This window comes from Pseudochaenichthys georgianus, chromosome 4, assembly GCF_902827115.2.
Source record: "Pseudochaenichthys georgianus chromosome 4, fPseGeo1.2, whole genome shotgun sequence".
NCBI lineage: Eukaryota > Metazoa > Chordata > Actinopteri > Perciformes > Channichthyidae > Pseudochaenichthys > Pseudochaenichthys georgianus.
Window position 1 is genome coordinate 3,773,715 of NC_047506.1, and position 19,198 is coordinate 3,792,912.

General features: G+C 41.5%; 3 protein-coding genes across 16 annotated transcripts in view; 2 read left to right on the plus strand and 1 right to left on the minus strand.

Moving 5' to 3' along the window:
• Nucleotides 1-45: 45 nt before the first annotated feature.
• On the minus strand, nucleotides 46-2,074 carry fh (fumarate hydratase). Its single transcript, XM_034081130.2, has one exon. The coding sequence runs from the start codon at nucleotides 2,004-2,006 to the stop codon at nucleotides 507-509; it is 1,500 nt and encodes a 499-aa protein (XP_033937021.1). The 5' UTR covers nucleotides 2,007-2,074; the 3' UTR covers nucleotides 46-506.
• Nucleotides 2,075-3,210: 1,136 nt separating this feature from the next.
• Nucleotides 3,211-16,589, plus strand: hdgfl2 (HDGF like 2). Of its 9 annotated transcripts, none has more exons than XM_034081457.1 (21): nucleotides 3,211-3,447; nucleotides 3,899-3,975; nucleotides 5,304-5,445; nucleotides 5,729-5,761; nucleotides 5,916-6,098; nucleotides 8,007-8,123; nucleotides 8,203-8,277; nucleotides 8,370-8,474; nucleotides 8,571-8,675; nucleotides 8,774-8,878; nucleotides 9,671-9,775; nucleotides 9,873-10,053; nucleotides 10,177-10,276; nucleotides 11,809-12,106; nucleotides 12,198-12,331; nucleotides 13,385-13,452; nucleotides 13,619-13,689; nucleotides 13,788-13,889; nucleotides 14,387-14,543; nucleotides 14,634-14,751; nucleotides 15,475-16,589. In XM_034081457.1, the coding sequence occupies exons 1-21, from the start codon at nucleotides 3,376-3,378 to the stop codon at nucleotides 15,572-15,574; spliced, it is 2,448 nt and encodes an 815-aa protein (XP_033937348.1). In that variant the 5' UTR covers nucleotides 3,211-3,375; the 3' UTR covers nucleotides 15,575-16,589. The 9 variants fall into 9 exon arrangements, with proteins under 9 accessions (XP_033937348.1, XP_071058929.1, XP_033937352.1 ...); XM_071202828.1 differs by having other exon boundaries at nucleotides 9,876-10,053; XM_034081461.1 differs by having other exon boundaries at nucleotides 9,674-9,775.
• Nucleotides 16,590-18,337: 1,748 nt separating this feature from the next.
• Nucleotides 18,338-19,198, plus strand: part of ap3d1 (adaptor related protein complex 3 subunit delta 1) — a 35,478-nt gene continuing 34,617 nt past the window's right edge. For all 6 annotated transcript variants that reach the window (XM_034081963.2, XM_034081965.2, XM_034081967.2 and 3 more), the window contains exon 1: nucleotides 18,338-18,653. In XM_034081963.2, the coding sequence (XP_033937854.1) occupies nucleotides 18,558-18,653 (96 nt within the window). In that variant the 5' untranslated portion in view covers nucleotides 18,338-18,557. The remainder of the gene's footprint in view (nucleotides 18,654-19,198) is intronic.

A 19,198-nucleotide genomic window follows, 5' to 3' on the forward strand; every position in this document is an offset into this window, starting at 1 on the left:
GCATGCGTGTGTAAACTGTAAATCAAGAGGATGAAAGCCAGAAAGCAGAATATAGTTGCTTTTTAATGAATACATCATTAAATTGGAACAAAAAAATGGCACACGTGCTGTAAACCAGAACACACAGCGGTCCCTGTTGAATCCTTTTGGATGGCAAAGTGTGAACAACCATGAAGATACCAACTAAGTCAAATTCATTTAAGACTTCAAATACCGAAACCAAGAATGTTGGTACACAAAACTCATTTCAATCAAAACGGTATGTTCTCTCACACACGGGTGTTTTTTTTTGTGAAGGAGCATCTTTGAATATGCGTCAATCAAATCGGTGGCTTTACTGTTACAAGTGTATGACCGTGAAATCAACCATTAAGAAAGAAGCTGCAAAGCATTCTCATATTTTTTTTAAAGGCGAGATGTTCTGGATTCAGAGATGTTGTCTCTTTGATTTATTTGTAGATAGTCTTTTCCGACACTTTCATTTGTCTTGTGTTTCTTGTCACAGTTCACTTTGGCCCCAGCATCTCACTCGGCTTCACCCACTGGTCAAACTGCTCCTCGGTCAGATAGCCCAGCTCCACGGCCACGGCCTTCAGCGTGGAGCCCTTCTTGTGCGCCGTCTTGGCGATGGTGGCCGCTTTGTCGTACCCGATGTGTTCGTTGAGAGCGGTGACCAACATGAGGGACTCGTTCATGAGCTTGTTGATCCTCTCGATGTTGGGCTCGATGCCCAGCACGCAGTTGTTGGTGAAGGACACGGATGCATCTCCGAGAAGCCTGGCTGAGTTCAGCACGTTCTTGATGATCATGGGCTTGAAGACGTTGAGCTCGAAGTGTCCGTTGCTGCCTCCGATGGTGACCGCCACGTTGTTCCCCATGACCTGGGCTGCCACCATGGTGATGGCCTCGCACTGGGTGGGGTTCACTTTGCCCGGCATGATGCTGCTTCCTGGTTCGTTCTCTGGTAAGATGAGCTCTCCCAGGCCGGAGCGAGGTCCTGACCCCAGGAATCGGATGTCGTTGGCGATCTTCATCAGGCTGACAGCCACGGTGTTCAGAGCTCCACTCAGCTCCACCATGGCATCGTGGGCCGCCAGAGCTTCAAACTTGTTGGGCGCGGTGATAAAAGGCAGGCCTGTGAGAGAGGAAACGGTAGAGGCGATTTTCTCAGCGAAGCCGATGCGGGTGTTGAGTCCAGTCCCCACTGCCGTGCCTCCTGCTGCCAGCTCGTACACTCGGGGCATGGCAGACTTGACTCTCTCGATGCTGTACTTCATCTGCTGGACATACCCACTGAACTCCTGCCCGAGGGACAGCGGCACAGCATCCTGAGTGTGTGTGCGTCCGATCTTGATGATGTCTTTGAACTCTACAGCCTTTGCAGCCAGAGCATCGTGCAGCGCCTGCAGGCCAGGCAGCAGGACGTGGTGGACCTCTGTGGCTGCAGCGATGTGCATGGCGGTGGGGAAAGTGTCATTGGAGCTCTGACTCTTGTTGACGTGGTCATTAGGATGGACGGGATCCTTGGAGCCTAGTTTCCCTCCCAGGATCTCAATAGCCCTGTTGCTGATCACCTCATTTACGTTCATGTTGCTCTGAGTGCCAGATCCAGTCTGCCACACCACCAGAGGGAAATGATCATCCAGTTTACCAGCTGACACCTCATCTGCAGCCTGGATGATTGCATCTGCTATTTTAGGGTCCAGGCCAAACTCCTTGTTCACCTCAGCCGCTGCTCTCTTCAGGATACCGAAGGCCTTGATCACTTGGATCGGCATTCTCTCACTGGGTCCCCCAATTTTGAAGTTCATAGTGGATCTGACAGTCTGGGCTCCGTAGTACTTGTCAACTGGGACCTTTAACTCACCGAAAGAGTCCCGCTCGATCCTGTACTCTGAGGCGGCCATTCTGGACGTGCAGATTAGCAGTTTCGAGTTGACTCTGACTCTTTTTAAAGCCAGGAGGTTGCAGTTAAACTGCTGTACGCGTCTCAAAGACCGAAACATGGCTTCGCATTAGAGGTGAATCCGGGGGGAGGTCAATGCAGCCCTCTACTTTAGGATCTGTCATTGGGTGGAGAGGAAACGGATCGAGTGTCAGCCAATAGCGAGGAGAGAAAGGCGGGACTTCCGCCGTGGTTGTCGTATCGCGTGGAGCCGATCAGCCTGCTTCATCCGGATTAGTGAAGTTTCTGAGAACGTTGGAAGATGAACTTCCGGTTTGACAACGACGGAGAATTTACTTTATAGAATAAAAGTCAGAAACTTTATGTAACCTTTTTGTTATTCAAAAATGTACACATTTAATGTATCAATCCGAAAAACTTTAAAATACATTTTGATAATATGGGCACAACTATCTAGCACTAATTCATATTACTTTATTTAAGTTGTATTTTGATTTTGATTTCTTAATTGTATGAGTATTGTGAGAGAGAGCCTGAGATCCAAGACTATTATTGACATCGAATGCTCTCTAATGATTGTGAATATGACAATAAAGAAGTATACGTATGCAAGCCTGTTTATTATTTGTAGATACGTGTAGGTAGGTAACAAATATAGTTGCACATACTTGTTTAATTGTTTTTGAAGATTGAGATCCTGCATCATGTGACATGGTTTCTGGTGATATACAGAGATAAGATAAGGGGCTATATTGTCATCAATCTATATACAGTGCGCACCGAGTTGTGTTTGCATGTTCAGAAAAACAAAATAATGAACAATAAAGAGAAGACACAAAGACAGGTAATCTACAGAACAAGATACAAGACATGGTATAACAAGTGCAATACATATTAGTTATAGAAACACTGTAAAAAATATTGAACTATAAATACAGGTAATGTTAAACTGGGGGATTGGATTGGTGTAAGAATATTAATAATATCATTATTAATATTATTACACGAATCCAATCCCCCAGTTTAACTTTAAAGTTCTGATTTATAATAAACTGCTTTTACTCTTTTGCACGTTATGAGTTAACAATTATTAACATTACCTGTATTTATAGTTAAATATTGTTTACAGTCTACTGGAAATGTATGATAAATGAAGATTGAGGTTAATTTATTTATTTGTATTTGTTTATTTGTTGGATCAATTTAATTACAATGTTTTTACATCGAGTAGAGGTCCTTTATTTTGAAGGCATAGAACATTCTCTCACCGGAAGTGCTTGGTACGTTACTGCCATCTTCCCTGAGCCGCTTGTTCTCGCGGTAACGTTAGTATACTGTTAGCTTAGCTAGCTAACCCCATCGTTTCTAGGTTTCGTGTCGACCTGGAAAAAACAGCAAACCGAGAGAGACACAGGAAGGCTACGCCGCCGAATACTTTCTAAATCCCGGCTGCACCGAGGAGTGGGACAATGCCGCACAGCTTCCAGCCCGGAGACCTGGTTTTCGCTAAAATGAAGGGGTACCCCCACTGGCCAGCCAGGGTAAGCAACGCTAGCAGCAGCCGGAGGGGCGGAGGAGATGAGCTGCTCTGCATGCAAAGGCTCTCTGTGTATCCACTATCTAACATGTAAACCATCCCACAAATGCACAAATGAATATGTGGTGGAGCTGACAGGCTGTGATTCAGGCCTCTATGCGGTGCATTAGCAGCATCATTTGCATGAGATACTGGTGGCCTAACGTTAATCTGCATGGGAATGCACTGCTGCGAAGCTAACGTTATTTTGGAAATGACGATTCATAATTCTAGATAAGAAAACACTTTACTCAATATAAAACCACCACATATGCATCCATACAAAGTTAAATCAGCTTCACTCTGCAATGTTATGTTTTTCTGACACAACCTAAATGAATACATGCTGCCACCATGTTTGAATGAGTTCCATAATGTTTTTATTTGCCACTTGGTATTTACTTGCTTGTTTGCAGATTGAAGACGTGGCTGATGGGGCAGTGAAACCACCTCCTAATAAAATCCCAATTTTCTTCTTTGGGACACATGAGACGTGAGTACAGTTTTGTAATTATCTTTAGTTGGAGAAACAAGAAACCGGCCTAGTGTTTTAACCTGAAGGGGCCCTATAATGCTCATTTTCAGGTTCCATATTTGTATTTGATGTCTCTACTGTGACATGTCTCCATGTTTTAATGTTCAAAAAGCTCTTATTTCTCACACTGCCTGTGCTGCAGCACCTCTTTTCACCCTCTGTCTGAAACCAGAGCCCAGTCTGCTCTGATTGGTTAGCTGTCCGGCTCTGTTGTGCTTTGTCAACCGCTTAGAGATGTCCCGCCCCTTAGTCTATTATGTACAATGTAGTAGAGCACTAGCCATTGTCACAATGTTGCAGAAGTAAACAAAGGACTACAATGCTAAGTCCCTCTAGCTAAACTTGGTGATTTTAGCCTTTGCAGACCAGTAACATGCACATTGCACACAAACCTTTATAAAACACTACAGTGAAGGGAAAACCCAAATAAGCATAATAGGGCCTCTTTAAATGACAGCAAATTCTTTTCTGTAATCTACTGTAAGCAGGGAATTGTTGTCATGCTGCATATCTGTTTGTTAGCATTATATGCTCTTTGACAGCTATGCTGTGACACCACAACACAATTATCTACGTTTATCTCACACAGTTGTTTGTCAGTCTCCTCTCTTAAAGGTGGGGGAGGTAATTTTGGAGAAACCAGCTCGAGTGCGCTAGAATTTGAAAATACACAGCCGGGAAAAATCTGCCACTTCCTCACAGAGCCCCTCCTCCAACACACACGAACGCGCACATGACCAATGAGGGCACGAGATAAGTTTGTGCCCAGATGGAAGGCTGACAGGCAGGTAGGCCATCCAGTTATTTTAGCCGGGCCGGCTCAGATGATTGGTCGTACTTTTTACAGCGCCACGGCTTCTACAGATGACATTTTTTCTATGGATTTTTAGTCAAAGCACTTCAGATATTCATTGCTATCGGGAAGTTAAGAGCATTCCATGGAATATAACAAAAAGTGTATCTCGAGCCGGTTTCTCAAACTTACCTACCCCACCTTTAAGCCTTATTCTTTTCTGAAGGTTTACTCACTGTAGACTTTTGTCAGTCTGAGTTAGCAGTATGTTTTCGAGAGATGTGTTTATATGTCTGATATGGCATCAGACACCATCTGTTTGACAATATGGCACCTGCAGTTTAATAATCCATCACTAGGTGGCACAGTCAAGTGTTCTTACATTTCAAGTCAGTCAGTGTAAAGCCTATATAATTCCATCCTGTTCAATAATAACTGTCCTTTTTCGAAAATTGTACAGCTTAAATAATACTTCCATCTTACTGCTTCACAGAGCATTCCTTGCAGCAAAGGACCTTTTTGCCTATGAAAAGTACAGCGAACGCTATGGAAAGCCCAACAAAAGGAAGGGGTTCAATGAAGGTTTATGGGAGATCCAGAACAATCCACATGCATCCTACAGCGCACCGCCAGCAGTAAGATACCATTATTTCAGAAATCCTAAATCCTGAAGCAATTTACGTTTAACTCATACTTGTGAAGAAACTGTAAATGAAGAATTTGAAGTCTTTATTAGTGTCAAACCTGAAGGTGTTTATATTCATTCCTGCTCAGCTCTTGCACATTAATACATTTTTCTGTCCATTATTTTCTAACTAACATGCAGATATTAACTTTTAAAGCACTTTCAATTGTCTGGTTGTTTAAAAGTGCTTTACAAATAAACATTCCTTGTCTTTTCTCTGGAATAAAACGCAGCCGTTAGGGAGTCCTGATGGCCAGCAGTCTAAGGTGTGATGCGTGCTGAAACATTTGTTGTTCAATTCTTACCAGGGGACTTTGGTGCATTTCTGTCCCCATTTTTTATGTCTCTGTCTAAGACAGAAACCGTCAAAGAAAAAGAAAATCGTCATGACATTTTTTAATCAATCATCTTCATTTGCAGCCGGCCAGCTCATCTGACAGTGAGGGCAACGATGCCGGACGAGGAAGTGATGAAGATGACGCAGAGGAAGAAGCAGCTCCAGCGCCTAAGAAAGCAGATTCAGCTAGTGTGGTGGACTCAGATTCTGGGAGTGAAGATGAAGGAAAGGGAGCAGCTGTGAAGAGAAAGCCACCTCCTGCTAAGGTAATGGCCGTTAAACATAACATTGAACTGTCGGTAAAGGCCTGTTCAGGGATTTGGCTAATAAACCATTTACTGATTGGATCAGACGATCTGTTGTTGAGCTGAATGGAAAGTGATATTCTTGTTTACAATTATGGGTACAATGCCACCAAGTTTAATCAGCAGCATCAAAGTTACCATCACAATTTACAATGCTTAGGTCTGTTTTGAGAATTTGTGTGTAAGGTATGAATTAAGAAAAACAGGAGGTATCAACAAAATACCGCTAATGACTGTTGACTTCCTTTTTTTGTTGTCAAAAGCAATAATGATACATGTACAAGTTTGACAGGTCGAGCTGTACATTCAAAGTTATTTTTAAATGTTAGGGACGGTGCAATTCAACATATTTCCAATACAGAGCATGAAACTCATGTTCAACCCTTGTCCATGATACAGTACAATACACAAATACACAGATAGACTACTCATAAGGCGCTTTCACACCGCAGTACTTTCCCCACTTTAGTACAAAGTACTGCGGTGTGAAAGTACCTATATACTCATTTTGCTGTAACTACAATGCATACAATGTTGTTGGTTTTTAATCTGTAAAGCCCACTGAGACAAACGTATTTTGTGATATTGGGCTATACAAATAAAGTTTTATTTGATTTGATACTACACTACAGAAACACATATGCATTAATGCATCTTGGTAAATGACAATCACTTCGGTTCCGTTCTTGTTGTCTTTAACCCAAACCATGAATAAATGGAAACTAATTTGCTCAATTGTAAATGTGTTCCAGTGTTGACAGCCCTTATAGAGATTAGAGTTGCCTTTCGCCATCACCGTGTTTGGCTGAAAACAAAACTGACTGTGTATAAAAACAAGCTGCAGTGAAATACTTGAAATACTTGCCCCCTACAGGACACACCACTGTGACCTGTACTCTCTGGCTAACTGGCCCTCTCTTGAGACCAGACGCAACATCCACTGGCTGATGTTTGTTTACAAAACACTCCTAGGCCTCACTCCCTTCTACCTCACACAATTACTGCAACTCCGCACACCCCCAACGCACAACACCCGGTCAGCTACAAGCATCCTGCTAAAGATCCCTAAAGCCCATACATCCTTTGGCCGCTCCGCCTTTCAGTTTGCAGCGGCAGATAGCTGGAATACCGTTCAAAAAACATTACAAATTAAAACCTTTGTCTCCCCCCGCACCTTCAATGTCACTATTATAGACACCCTGGTACACATGCAGCTGCTTTGCCTGATGCTGGTTTTAATGACTGATTGAACCACAGCAATATTGTTTTAGAGTTTTTATATGTTCAACTGCTATGCCTGTCATCTTTGCATGTGTTTGTGTTGTCTCCTGGGTTCTGTAGTGCCCGGAGTGTGTCTTTTTATTTCCAAACCCCATCCCCTCAGGAAGCCTTTGCCTCCTGTCAGGTCATCATTGTAAATAAGAATTTGTTCTTAATTGATTTTCCTGGATAAATAAAGGTTCTACTACTACTACTACTACTACTACTACTACTACTACTACTACTACTACTACTTGATAAAGACACACACACACAACAACACTGACTATAACACCTCTTGTTGTTAAATACCAACTATGTGCAATATATATATATATATATGCCGTTAAAAACGGTGATATATATATATCTGGCTGCTAAATCCTCAGAACTGTTACAGGGTGTGTATTTTTGTAAAATGTGTAACTTTTTTATTATTATTTCTTTTTTTATCTTTAGTACTTTTGATGCATGCTTAGGTAACATTAAACTGTCTTTGGCTCTTTTCTGCTGTAACAATGTAAATGTCCCCTCTGTGGGACTAACAAAGGTATTCTGATTCTGAAAAGTTCAACTTGTTTTATTTAAATATGTGTGTTTCTATTTTAGCGGCCTCCACCTCCAAAAAAGGCTCGTGGCTCGTCCAGTGAGCGAGACAAACAGGAGAGTGGATCTGACTCAGAACCCACACCTTCAGAGTCTGAGTCTGGCAAGAATAGTGACCAGGTACTTACACACACAGATGCACACACCACGTTATCAAAAAAAGCCAATGAATGTTACTCATTTGTATTTTTTCCAACAGGATTTTACTCCAGAGAAGAAAGCAGGTGGTGGAGGGCGAGGTGGACCGAAAGCAGGAGGCAAAGCGAAGAACAAGGTGAACCATCGGCATCACATTAAAAACATTTTGTATGGCATGGCAGTTTTTGTATTATTAATTTATCTCTAATTTTTTCTGTCATGTTGAAGAAGGATATGTCTGGCTCGGACTCGGACTCAGGATCAGAACCAGAGAAGAAAGCAGCTGGTGGAGGACGAGGTGGACCGAAAGCAGGAGGCAGAGCAAAGAATAAGGTGAACCGTCGGCATCACATTAAACATTTTTTATGGCTTGGCAGTTTTTGTATTATTCATTTATCTCTAACTCCAATTCTTTCTGTTATGTTGAAGAAGGATATGTCTGGCTCAGACTCAGGATCAGGATCAGAACCAGAGAAGAAAGCAGGTGGTGGAGGACGAGGTGGACCGAAAGCAGGAGGTAGAGCGAAGAACAAGGTGAACCATCAGCATCACATTCAAATTTCTTTTTATGGCTTGGCAGTTTTTGTATTATTCATTTATCTCTAACTCCAATTCTTTCTGTCATGTTGAAGAAGGATATGTCTGGCTCAGACTCGGACTCAGGATCAGAACCAGAGAAGAAAGCAGGTGGTGGAGGACGAGGTGGACCGAAAGCAGGAGGCAGAGCGAAGAACAAGGTGAACCATCGGCATCACATTTAAACGTTTTTTTTATGGCATGGCAGTTTTTGTATTATTTATGGCCACTCGAAAAAAATAAAATCCCCATGAAAAGTCATAAGTATGAGATAATGAGATAGAAAGTCATAATATTGAGATAAAAAGTCATAATTATGAGATAGAAAGTCATAATTACGAGATAAGAAGTGCGCATGCGCTGCAGTGGCGCTGTCTTCAAAGGTCCCTTCATCAGCTTGCTGCTCTCCACCATGCAAACGGCATCTAGTCCTAAATAAGGTAACTATTGCAGGTGACTTTTGTAAATGTTAGATGTTACATATAGCCTATATTGCAGCTAAACTACAACAATGCAGTTTATAGCTTTGACATTACCTGTTATGAACTATAATATATATGCCTATAGTTTTGTGGTAACGTTCACGCCACTAATGACAATAGTGTAGGCATACTGCTGCTGTGAGTTGCTAGCCTAACTCTAACCCGTGAACGTTACCACAAAACTATAGGCATATATATTATAGTTCATAACAGGTAATGTCAAAGCTATGAACTGCATTGTTGTAGTTTAGCTGCAATATAGGCTATATGTAACATCTAACATTTACAAAAGTCACCTGCAATAGTTACCTTAGGACTAGATGCCGTTTGCATGGTGGAGAGCAGCAACTTCTTATCTCATAATTATGACTCTTTTTATTTTATGGGCATTTAAAAAAATGTAAGTGGCGAAAATGGGCTTCCATAATTATTCATTTATCTCTAACTCCAATTTTTTCTGTCATGTTGAAGAAGGATATGTCTGGCTCAGACTCGGACTCAGGATCAGAACCAGAGAAGAAAGCAGCTGGTGGAGGACGAGGTAGACCGAAAGCAGGAGGCAGAGCGAAGAATAAGGTGAACCATCAGCATCACATTCAAAAATGTTTTATGGCTTGGCAGTTTTTGTATTATTCATTTATCTCTAACTCCAATTTTTTCTGTCATCTTGAAGAAGGATATGTCTGGCTCAGACTCGGACTCAGGATCAGAACCAGAGAAGAAAGCAGCTGACAGCGAGTCGGAGGACGAGAAGCCTCGACCGGCTGTGTCCGGCTCCGAGTCTCAGTCTGGCTCAAAGTCTGACTCAGACTCAGACCCTCCTCCTAAAAAAGCCCCACAGGCACGCAAGAAAGGTGTGGGTTCATTGCTGTTCATACATTTCAGCTTCCAATTCTGGAAATAAATGTTTCTGGAGTTAGATTTCAGGCCCTTTCGTTTTGCCCTACATACATTTATTTAATTTGCTTTATCTTTAGCACCCACAGAGAAGCCCGCACCAAAGCCTCGTGCACGGAAACCCAAACCCAAACCAACCCCGGCAAAACGAACACCTTCATCTTCATCCGACAGCGACAGGTAAGACTGCTTTATTCCTACATATTATTTATATACAGTACATACATATTATACACATTATACATATTAAGGCCCTGACACACCAGGCCGAAATCGGCCGTTTGCGTTAGTCGGACGACGAAGCGTGCCCTGTCTCCCAAACTCAATTTGGTGTGTCCCGCACTGTCGGCCGTGACACGCCTTATTTGGCCTTTCGTGGCCGACGCATGGCCGATTCAACATGTGCATCGGCCACAGACAGTCGGACAAAGACATCACTCTGATTGGCTGTTCAGCTAGCGAATCAGTGCATGAGAAGCGAAACGGTTTCTTGAGAATGATTTCCACAAGCAACACTCCAATGGCAGGTAGCTCCAGTACCGCACGAAACATGTTTTCGATGGACGAGAGTGAAAATGGAACGCAGATGATATTTGTTGTTTGTTTATATCACGTAGTCTGTTCTTCTTCTCTGTCTTCCGGTTGTTGCCTCTTTTGAATGATGAATACACACTACCGCCGCCTGCTGGTAAGGAGAGTTATTGCTGCTCACGCATGCGCAGTTTGTACATGCTCGGCTGAAGTCTTTGCGGTGTGTTCCAGTGCGACACATGGCCAAGATGCAGGAGAACACGGCGTCGGCGAGTTCTCTGGTGATTGCTTGGTGTGTCAGGGCCTTAACAAACAGTAATGTTTACAAACAAGCTCGTTATAAAGAGGGCATTACAATGAATCAAATAAAGTTAACTTTAAATCATGCACAAAGCACCATCTAGTAAAATGTAGACTTCACATTTAACCCATCCTAGTGAAAGGGGCAGTGGGCAGCAACAATACACTACACAGCATCTTTAAAGGCCCGGACACACCAATCTGACAACAAAGAACTGACACAGACGGACCCCGGCTGTTGTGTCTCCTCGCGTTTCTGCGTTTTGTCCATGTTTCGCACTGGAACACACCGCAAAGACTTCAGCCGACGGCCAAGAAGCACGTACGAACTGCGCATGCGTGAGTGGCAATAACTCTCCTTACCAGCAGGCGGCGGTAGTGTGTATTCGTCATTCAAAAGAGGCAACAACCGGAAGACAGACTGCGTGATAACCGAGAGAAGAAGAACAGACTGCGTGATATAAACAAACAACAAATAGCGTGTCCATTTTTCAAGCTCACAGGGCTTTCCCGAACCTGTGTCGAGAGCTGGAGATAAATGAAATCTCAGATTTGCCTTCTTAATAGTTTGTTTGGGTTCCTCACTTCTGTTTCGCTTCTCATGCACTGATTCGCTAGCTCAGCAGCCAATCAGAGTGATTTATTTTGCCGACTGCCTTTGGCTAACTGCGTTTTCGGCCGAAAAGGCGTTGGCCCGGCTGAAAAGATCCGATGGTGCGGGACACACCAATCTGAGTAGGGCGTGTCGCCGCTCATCGTCGGCCTGGTGTGTCCGTGCCTTTAAGCAGTGTGTGAGTCTGTTTCCCAGGCAAAGTCCCTACATACTAAGTTACTGCCAAATGTACCAAATTGCATAAATGTTGCTCTGTTTTTCCCCACAGTGACAGTGGCCCCGACCGCATCAGTGAATGGAAGAAACGAGACGAGGAGCGTAAGCGAGAGCTGGAGGAGCGCCGGAAAAAAGAGGAGGCAGAGGAGCTCCGCAGGCTACGTGAGCGAGAGAAGGAGGAAGATGAGCAAAAGAAAAAAGACAAAGATAAGGGTAAAAAGGCGAGCGAGAGTGACAGCGACAACAGCTCAGATCCAGGCGTAGAGGAGCATCCATTGAAGAAGTCCAAGAAACCCCCCCCAGCCCCCATCCCCGCTCCCTCAGACTCTGATTCTCCGGCACATACTGAGGTACAGACGCTAAAATGAATTTGTTGCCTTCATTTAGATGAATAGGGCTGTAATCGACTTTTAAGTGTTCTTGTTTTTTTCACATCAAAAGTCAAAGAAGTCATCCAAGAAGCAAGACAACCAGAAGAAGGCCAGAATAAAGAAAGAGAAGGAGAGAAAAGATAAGAAGGAGAAAGAGCTTAAACAGAAAAAAGCCAGACGGTCAGAAGAGAAGACCAGAGCGAGGTGAGTGCACAAAGGGGAACAGGCGACAGCAGGGGGGTCAAACTCAAATACACAGAGGGTACACAAATGGGTACTAGTCGAAGGCCGGACTCGTTCAATGTTTATTGCAGACGTTATTGAAATGAACTTATTGCACATATTAAACCTGGAACTAACAAAGCTTAAAGGTGGGGTAGGTAAGTTTGAGAAACCGGCTCGAGATACACTTGTTGTTATATTCCATGGAATGCTCTTAACATCCCAATAGCAATGAATATCTGAAGTGCTTTGACAAAAAATCCATTACAAAATTTCATCTGTCGAAGCCGTTATTCTGTAAAAAGTACAACCGGCTAAAGTAACTGGATGGCCTACCTGCCTGTCAGCCTTCAATCGGGGCACAACCTTATCTCGTGCCCTCATTGGTCATGTGCGCGTTCGTGTGTGTTGGAGGAGGGGCTCTGTGAGGAAGTGGCAGATTTTCTCCGGTTGTGTATTTTCAAATTCTAGCGCTCTCGAGCCGGTTTCTCAAACTTACCTACCCCACCTTTAAATGATTGCCTATAAAAACAACATTAAACATTAAATAATCAGTTGCATTCATTTCTTATGGCTCTATCTGCAGCTTTTCCAGAGTCATTTCTTATGAGTACATTTTCCCACAGGCCAACAACAGCTTAAAAAAAACATTTCCCTCAAAGAAAAACCAAACATGCCCTGCTGTCGTGAGAGAGAAAGTGCAGAAGGAAACATCCATTAAACTCAGTGTGCTGCTCTGAGATGCTAGCTCAGATACTTGGCATCTCATCTGCAAGGTCATCAATGTTTGGGCTCAGGCTCTGAGCGGAGGAGACCCTCAGGATGGAGGGAAGGTGTGCGTGCAATATACCGGCGGGCCAGATCTAATAGTAATTTAAAATGATCCTGCGGGCCGAAATTAAATCCACCACGGGCCTGATTTGGCCCCCGGGCCTTGAGTTAGACACATGTGCACTACAGTATGCAAAAACTCATTAGAAGAACCTCATTAACATTTAATGTACACAGATCACAGAGTTCTTCTCTGTCTCTCAGGTCTAAGCCTGAAAAACCAAGACGCAAACCAGAGAGGCCGCCAGAGAAGAAGGTGGAAAAGAAAAAGGGTAAATGCCTCATACAGTCAGTCTGTTTATTGAAGAGTGCTCGTCATTGAAGGTGGAAAGGTGTTTGCATAGACGGTTGAAAGATTCATTTCGAGGGCAATCATGTCCGTTTCATTATTTTAAGTAGTTATTCAGCACGAAATATTGACTCTAACTTCCCACGCAGAGCCATCACCAGATGAAAAGCTACAGAAACTTCACACTGACATAAAGTTTGCACTCAAAGTGGACAACCCGGTAAGTGACATATATGATTTAAATTAAGCAACATTTTCTCATGTCTTTGTTTTAACGCCAGCATGAAAAATGAAATGTGTATAACTGTGTGTTTTCAGGACATAGACCGGTGTCTACAGGCGCTGGATGAACTGGCTGCTGTGCCCGTCACCAGCCAGATCCTCCATAAGAACGCTGAAGTTATTGCCACACTAAAAAAGGTGTGTTTTCTATGATAGTTCTTTAGGTTCGTAAACTTATCTTGCGACAGGATAACCTGCAGTTACAATAACGGCAAATGACTTAAACACTTTTAAATGTGTACTTTTTGTGGTAACGTACACCGCATTAGTCGGGGATTACAAACATTGTCCAGAAATTACCTGACGTTTTCTTGGGGTTACCATTGGTTTTTCAGAATATTGATAATCAATGCACTAATCCAACTCTTGATTGTGCCTCTGAGGGGATTTCTAATGACACAATGTAAAAATGTGGTCACTTTACTTTACTAAGTAGGTCTTATTTATTAGCCTTAATTCTTTAATTCACTCAAATGTTGATTTACACTATGCTGAATACGTTTTATATCGACCTACCTTGTTTTGTTATCCTAAAATCAGAGCTGTCACGGCAGTCCTGTATTTTTCCTATTTCAATTATCATTTGTATTTCCAATTTCTTTCATGTTTTTTTCTGTGTGTTTGGGACAATATAGATCCGACGGTATAAGGCCAGTAATGCAGTCATGATAAAAGCCACTGAGGTCTACAACAAGTTAAAACTACGCTTTATGGGAAAGTCGGAGGAGGCAGCTAAACCTCAAACAGAGGACAAGGAACCAGAAAATAGTGAGAAGGAGACACAAAACACAGGTAAGAAATCACACCGTGGATATTACCTCCATCTGGGTTTAAACTGGTTTAGATTAATTTTGTATTTGTGTGTTAATTTGCATTTTTTAGACTCTGCTCCAGTGAATGGGGATTCACAAGAGAAAAAGGATGATATGGAGGTAAAGGAAAATCCAAAATCACCAGCCAATGAGGAAAATAATGACGATACTGCTTCAAGTCCAATCAGGTATGCATCCCATGTAAACTCAACTAATTAACTAATGCTCTTGTAATTGGAATGGGCAAATATCATGCTATGAAGGCGGAGCTTGGCTCATCTACAAAACAAATAAAAATAGACGGGAATCTCTGTTTCAAACACATCTCATCTGCATAGACTTCTCCTGAGAGCCTACACTAATTAACAAATGTAGCTACTTATCAAGACGAAAGAAAGAAAGAGCAAGAAATATAAAAATAAAATACATTATTATTTATTTTGAATGCTGCTTAAAGTAATCTGTCTGTAGTTCTTGCTAGCAGCACCTCACCACGGTACACCAATATGCAAATGTGCGTATAAGACTTTACCTGGTGACTCGCATCTTAAGTTGATGCTAGCTACTTTAATTGAAAAATAGTTGGCAACAACCATAGGACACACTACATTTTGTTTTACACAGGTTTGTGCTGTAAATCAGGCCATTATTTTCTGTTAGGTTGTACCCGGTGTCAGACAGAATATCATCGTAATAGTGAGACTTTTAGAAAACACATCTAAATGCAGATGGTGTCATTATGCAATCAACATTTACTTCATAATAATACGTAGGTTAAGGAAAAAGAACAGAAATACTTCGGAGAAACAGGACCCATTTGCTAGCCATTGCAAAGCTAATGGTAGCATCCACTCCTTGGTAATATTTGAACCACGGCAGTATTTGTGACTGATGATGTACTTTCTGTTCAGACGGAGCCCAGAGAGCCCTGCTGAACCACAGCTTCACAAGTATGAAGAGGCAGACAAGTCCATCTCTGCAGAGACGGAACCGCCAGCTGTAGAAAGCTGAAAGACCTGAAACCCCACTGCAGTGGACCAAGTGCTGAAGATGGTGGCCTCTTTGTTTGACGTCATACAGTGCCCCCTGCGTTTCCTACAGTATCTGTTACGTCAATGTTGATTTATAGACATTTTGTACGATATCAAACGAGAAGGCCCCTGTTGCTCAATCCATTTGGTCCATTATTTAAGATGACAAAAGGAAAGCTTGTTAGTATGGTAGTTTGTGGCCCTGCGCAGACTCCTTTTTATTTCAGAAAATGTACTTTTGGTTTTATACAACACTCGGCCCGTCCTCGGTCTTCCCCCTGTACTCCTGCTATTCTGTTATTTCTACCACATGAACCATTACTTTGGTCTGTCACATGGTATTTATATTGAATGATTACATTTTTAGCACTTCTAACCTGAATTTAGGCGGGGTTGTATGAGATGAAACGTCGATGAATTGTCTTGGGAAAATGGAGCCATGCCGTTCATTTTTTTTCTATTGGAAGATTTTGTGCATCCTTTACATCTGTTGGCTTCATTTTGATAAAGCCTACACAACATCACAAAGGCCTCCTTTCTGTGTGTATGACATTGTAAGAGTGGTAAAGTACTATCTGTGAGTCTTTTATGTTAAGCTTTTTTATTAATATTATTATCTGGTCTTGATCCAGTCTGAAATGTAAAGTCAATAATTGAGTCACTTAAAAATGTTATTCAACTGAGGTCCACCTACTTTTTTATAGCCTTGTTTGCAAATATTTGCATTTACAGTTTTGTCTAAAATATCAACTGCTGTGGAGTTAAACACTTTGCACTCTCGTCTCCCTATAGTGTCTGCTTTCAGTAACTTGCATAATAAATGGAATAACTGTGCAGATTGAAAACTGCCCTTAAAAGCTATTGAGATCTCTTGCAGCTGCAGCCTATTTTGACATGTCCACGTCTTATGCATACAACAGGTGTTTTTAGTGCTATGTAAATTGGTAAAGCATTTCTATGACTTAGTTGAGACTTGAATAAAAATCTCAGCATGGTTTTGTTTCTCATTTCTGGATGTAAAACACCCTTAATTTGCTGTGTTTGTACAAAACATCACAATATAGTTGGGTCATTCTACAGAAAAGGTGGAATCTGGGTGATACAAATCTGCTGAAATATATTCCTTCTAAAAACATCTAAAACCTGTTAAATAGCAATAACTAACTCTTAACTTGATGAATCCACAACAAGTAGAGCTTAAAGTATTTTTATTTTTTATTATTTGTATACTTTATTCAAAGCTTATTTGTATAGGAATGTCACTGGTGTTACGTGTTACCAGGAAGAAGAGTAACACCAGTGATGCTAACACCACCAGTGACAATTTGGATAAAACACTACCATTTTAACAAAATGGCTGCAGTGTCAGACCAAATAATTATGGCTTCAGTCAATATCAAAATCGTTTAACTCTTCAATACAATACATTTTCCCATTCAAATGTTCACCCCTAGGGCTATGCAATGAGTAACACTGACAGACTTGAAAGACGCACGTAACATTTGAAGATAAAATCACACCTTTAACAAAGTAAGAAGTATCTGACTTTCCTTATGTCTTTGTCCACTGCACTGCCTCAAATGATATCTTGTTACAGGAGGCACTTCAGAGACAGTACATTATTTCAAAAATAAAAGCGTTTTGTGTAGCAGTAACACCAATGACGTAATTTTGGGTGACTGACATTTATTTGATATTATTAATAATAATTTTCGTTTTATTTGACCATTTCAGTGTTATATTTAATGCTTGTAATGTTATGTAAATATACATTTGATTTATTTATTGAAAAAAAACCATTTTAAATTAAAACTATAGGCTCCTCTTCCATGATCAAAGTGACAAGGCAGTTCCTTGAACTTGGCATTTTAAATAAATTGCAATTTACGTATAAAACCATTTTTTATTTATTTTTTATTTAGTACCATTGCAAAGACAATCTCTATTTATTCAACATATATAATGAATGTGAGTATTAGGTCAACGTCATGTATTTTGGTGTCTGCAAAAGTAAGTGACAGCACTTCCACCTTTTCTGTAGAATGACCCAGTTGGTTATTCTAGGTTATTGGTACTTAGTACATAGTCAACCTTGTATGTAATAAAGTTCACTGGTAGTAAGTACTGCACATGCTGTAGGCTTGTTAATGTACGCAACAGGATAAGGAGCACATGAGAAAAAAACATTTAGGGATATGAACAACAGTTGTTTTTTTAAATCCGACTTTAATTTCAGAATTCTGAGATTAAAGACAACATTTTGAGGGGGGAAAAAGCACAATTCCGATTTAAAAGAATATCGTGATTTTTTTCCTAACAGATAATTTATATTTTCTGAGAATTCCTCTCGTGCGATTTATTTTGGGGAAAATCTGAAATGTCTGACTTTGACCTAGAATGTTTACTTTGACATTTCATTGGAATAAGAAGAAAGAAGTTGACAAGATTATGAAGAATTTAAGGACATACATTTAGAATGTCTAAATCTGTCATCAAACAGATTTCTACTCTGAAGGTTGAACTGTTTGGCTTTATGAAACCTGATGTACTTATATGATTCTGTTTTCTTCAAGGTTGTGTCTTCCTGGTCGAATGTACTTATTGCAAGTCGCTTTGGATAAAAGCGTCAGCTAAATGCAATGTAATGTAATGTAATGAAGGGAGCGCTGGACCTTTAATTCCACTGATTGCTATGAGAGTCTCGCATAATACTAAAGTCAGCTGACTTAAGACGCCATTTTGTCTGCCATTTCCTACACTGATCCATTCCCAGCGTCTCTGCACAACACAGGACGCCCCGTCCGGCCTCAGCTTCATCTGCCCGGGCTTGGTAAACAACAGCAGACCCTGCACATACTCGGTACCCGGGTGGATGAGAGACAGTCCAGAGGGTCGGTCGGCACCCACTTACTCCTCTCTGCAGACGCCCCGCAGGACACAAGCGGTACAAGTCACAGGCAAACATGGCTTTGAAGATTGTCAAAGGGAGCATCGATCGGATGTTCGATAAAAATCTTCAGGATTTAGTACGTGGCATCAGGAATCACAAGGAAGAAGAGGTAAAACAACCCCCAGTGTCACCGGAACAATATTTAACCTGACATTCATTCATGTGTTTAACTCAGCACACAGTGACATTACCGTTATCGCTGAGCAGCTAGCTAACGTTAATGGCTAAAGCTAGGTGAATTAACGTTAGGTAGGCTAGCCGGCTAACGTTAATAGCTAACGCTAGATGAATTAACGTTAGGTAGGCTGGCCGGCTAACGGTAGCGTCTGCTCAGTCATTTCACCAACAGTTACTCAAAACAATTGCTTTTAGGCGTTGAATGATATTTAAACGTTTAATAAATAACTGTTTCGTTAATTAATGTTGATGTTAACTTTATGGTAACGTTACATGTTAGGTTTTAAGCAATGAGACGTTGTAACTGACAGCTAGCAAACCTAGCTAACTGACAGCTAGCAAATGTAGCTAACTGACAGACGTTGGAGGATAGATTATCAGAATTCACCGGGATATTGCTCTTCTATTTCATGCAGATCATACCAGAGATTAATGCTAATGAGATATGTAATTTCAGTTTTACCAATAGGCCTCTTA

What these genes read in the sequence shown, in the direction of transcription:
- fh (XM_034081130.2), bottom strand. Translation starts at nt 2,006, where the DNA reads ATGTTTCGGTCTTTGAGACGCGTACAGCAGTTTAACTGCAACCTCCTG.
- hdgfl2 (XM_034081457.1), top strand. Translation starts at nt 3,376, where the DNA reads ATGCCGCACAGCTTCCAGCCCGGAGACCTGGTTTTCGCTAAAATGAAG. An exon ending in CTGATGGCCAGCAGTCTAAG is followed by an intron (nt 5,762 to 5,915) that starts GTGTGATGCGTG and finishes CTTCATTTGCAG; the next exon opens with CCGGCCAGCTCATCTGACAG. An exon ending in GAAGGAGACACAAAACACAG is followed by an intron (nt 14,544 to 14,633) that starts GTAAGAAATCAC and finishes TGCATTTTTTAG; the next exon opens with ACTCTGCTCCAGTGAATGGG.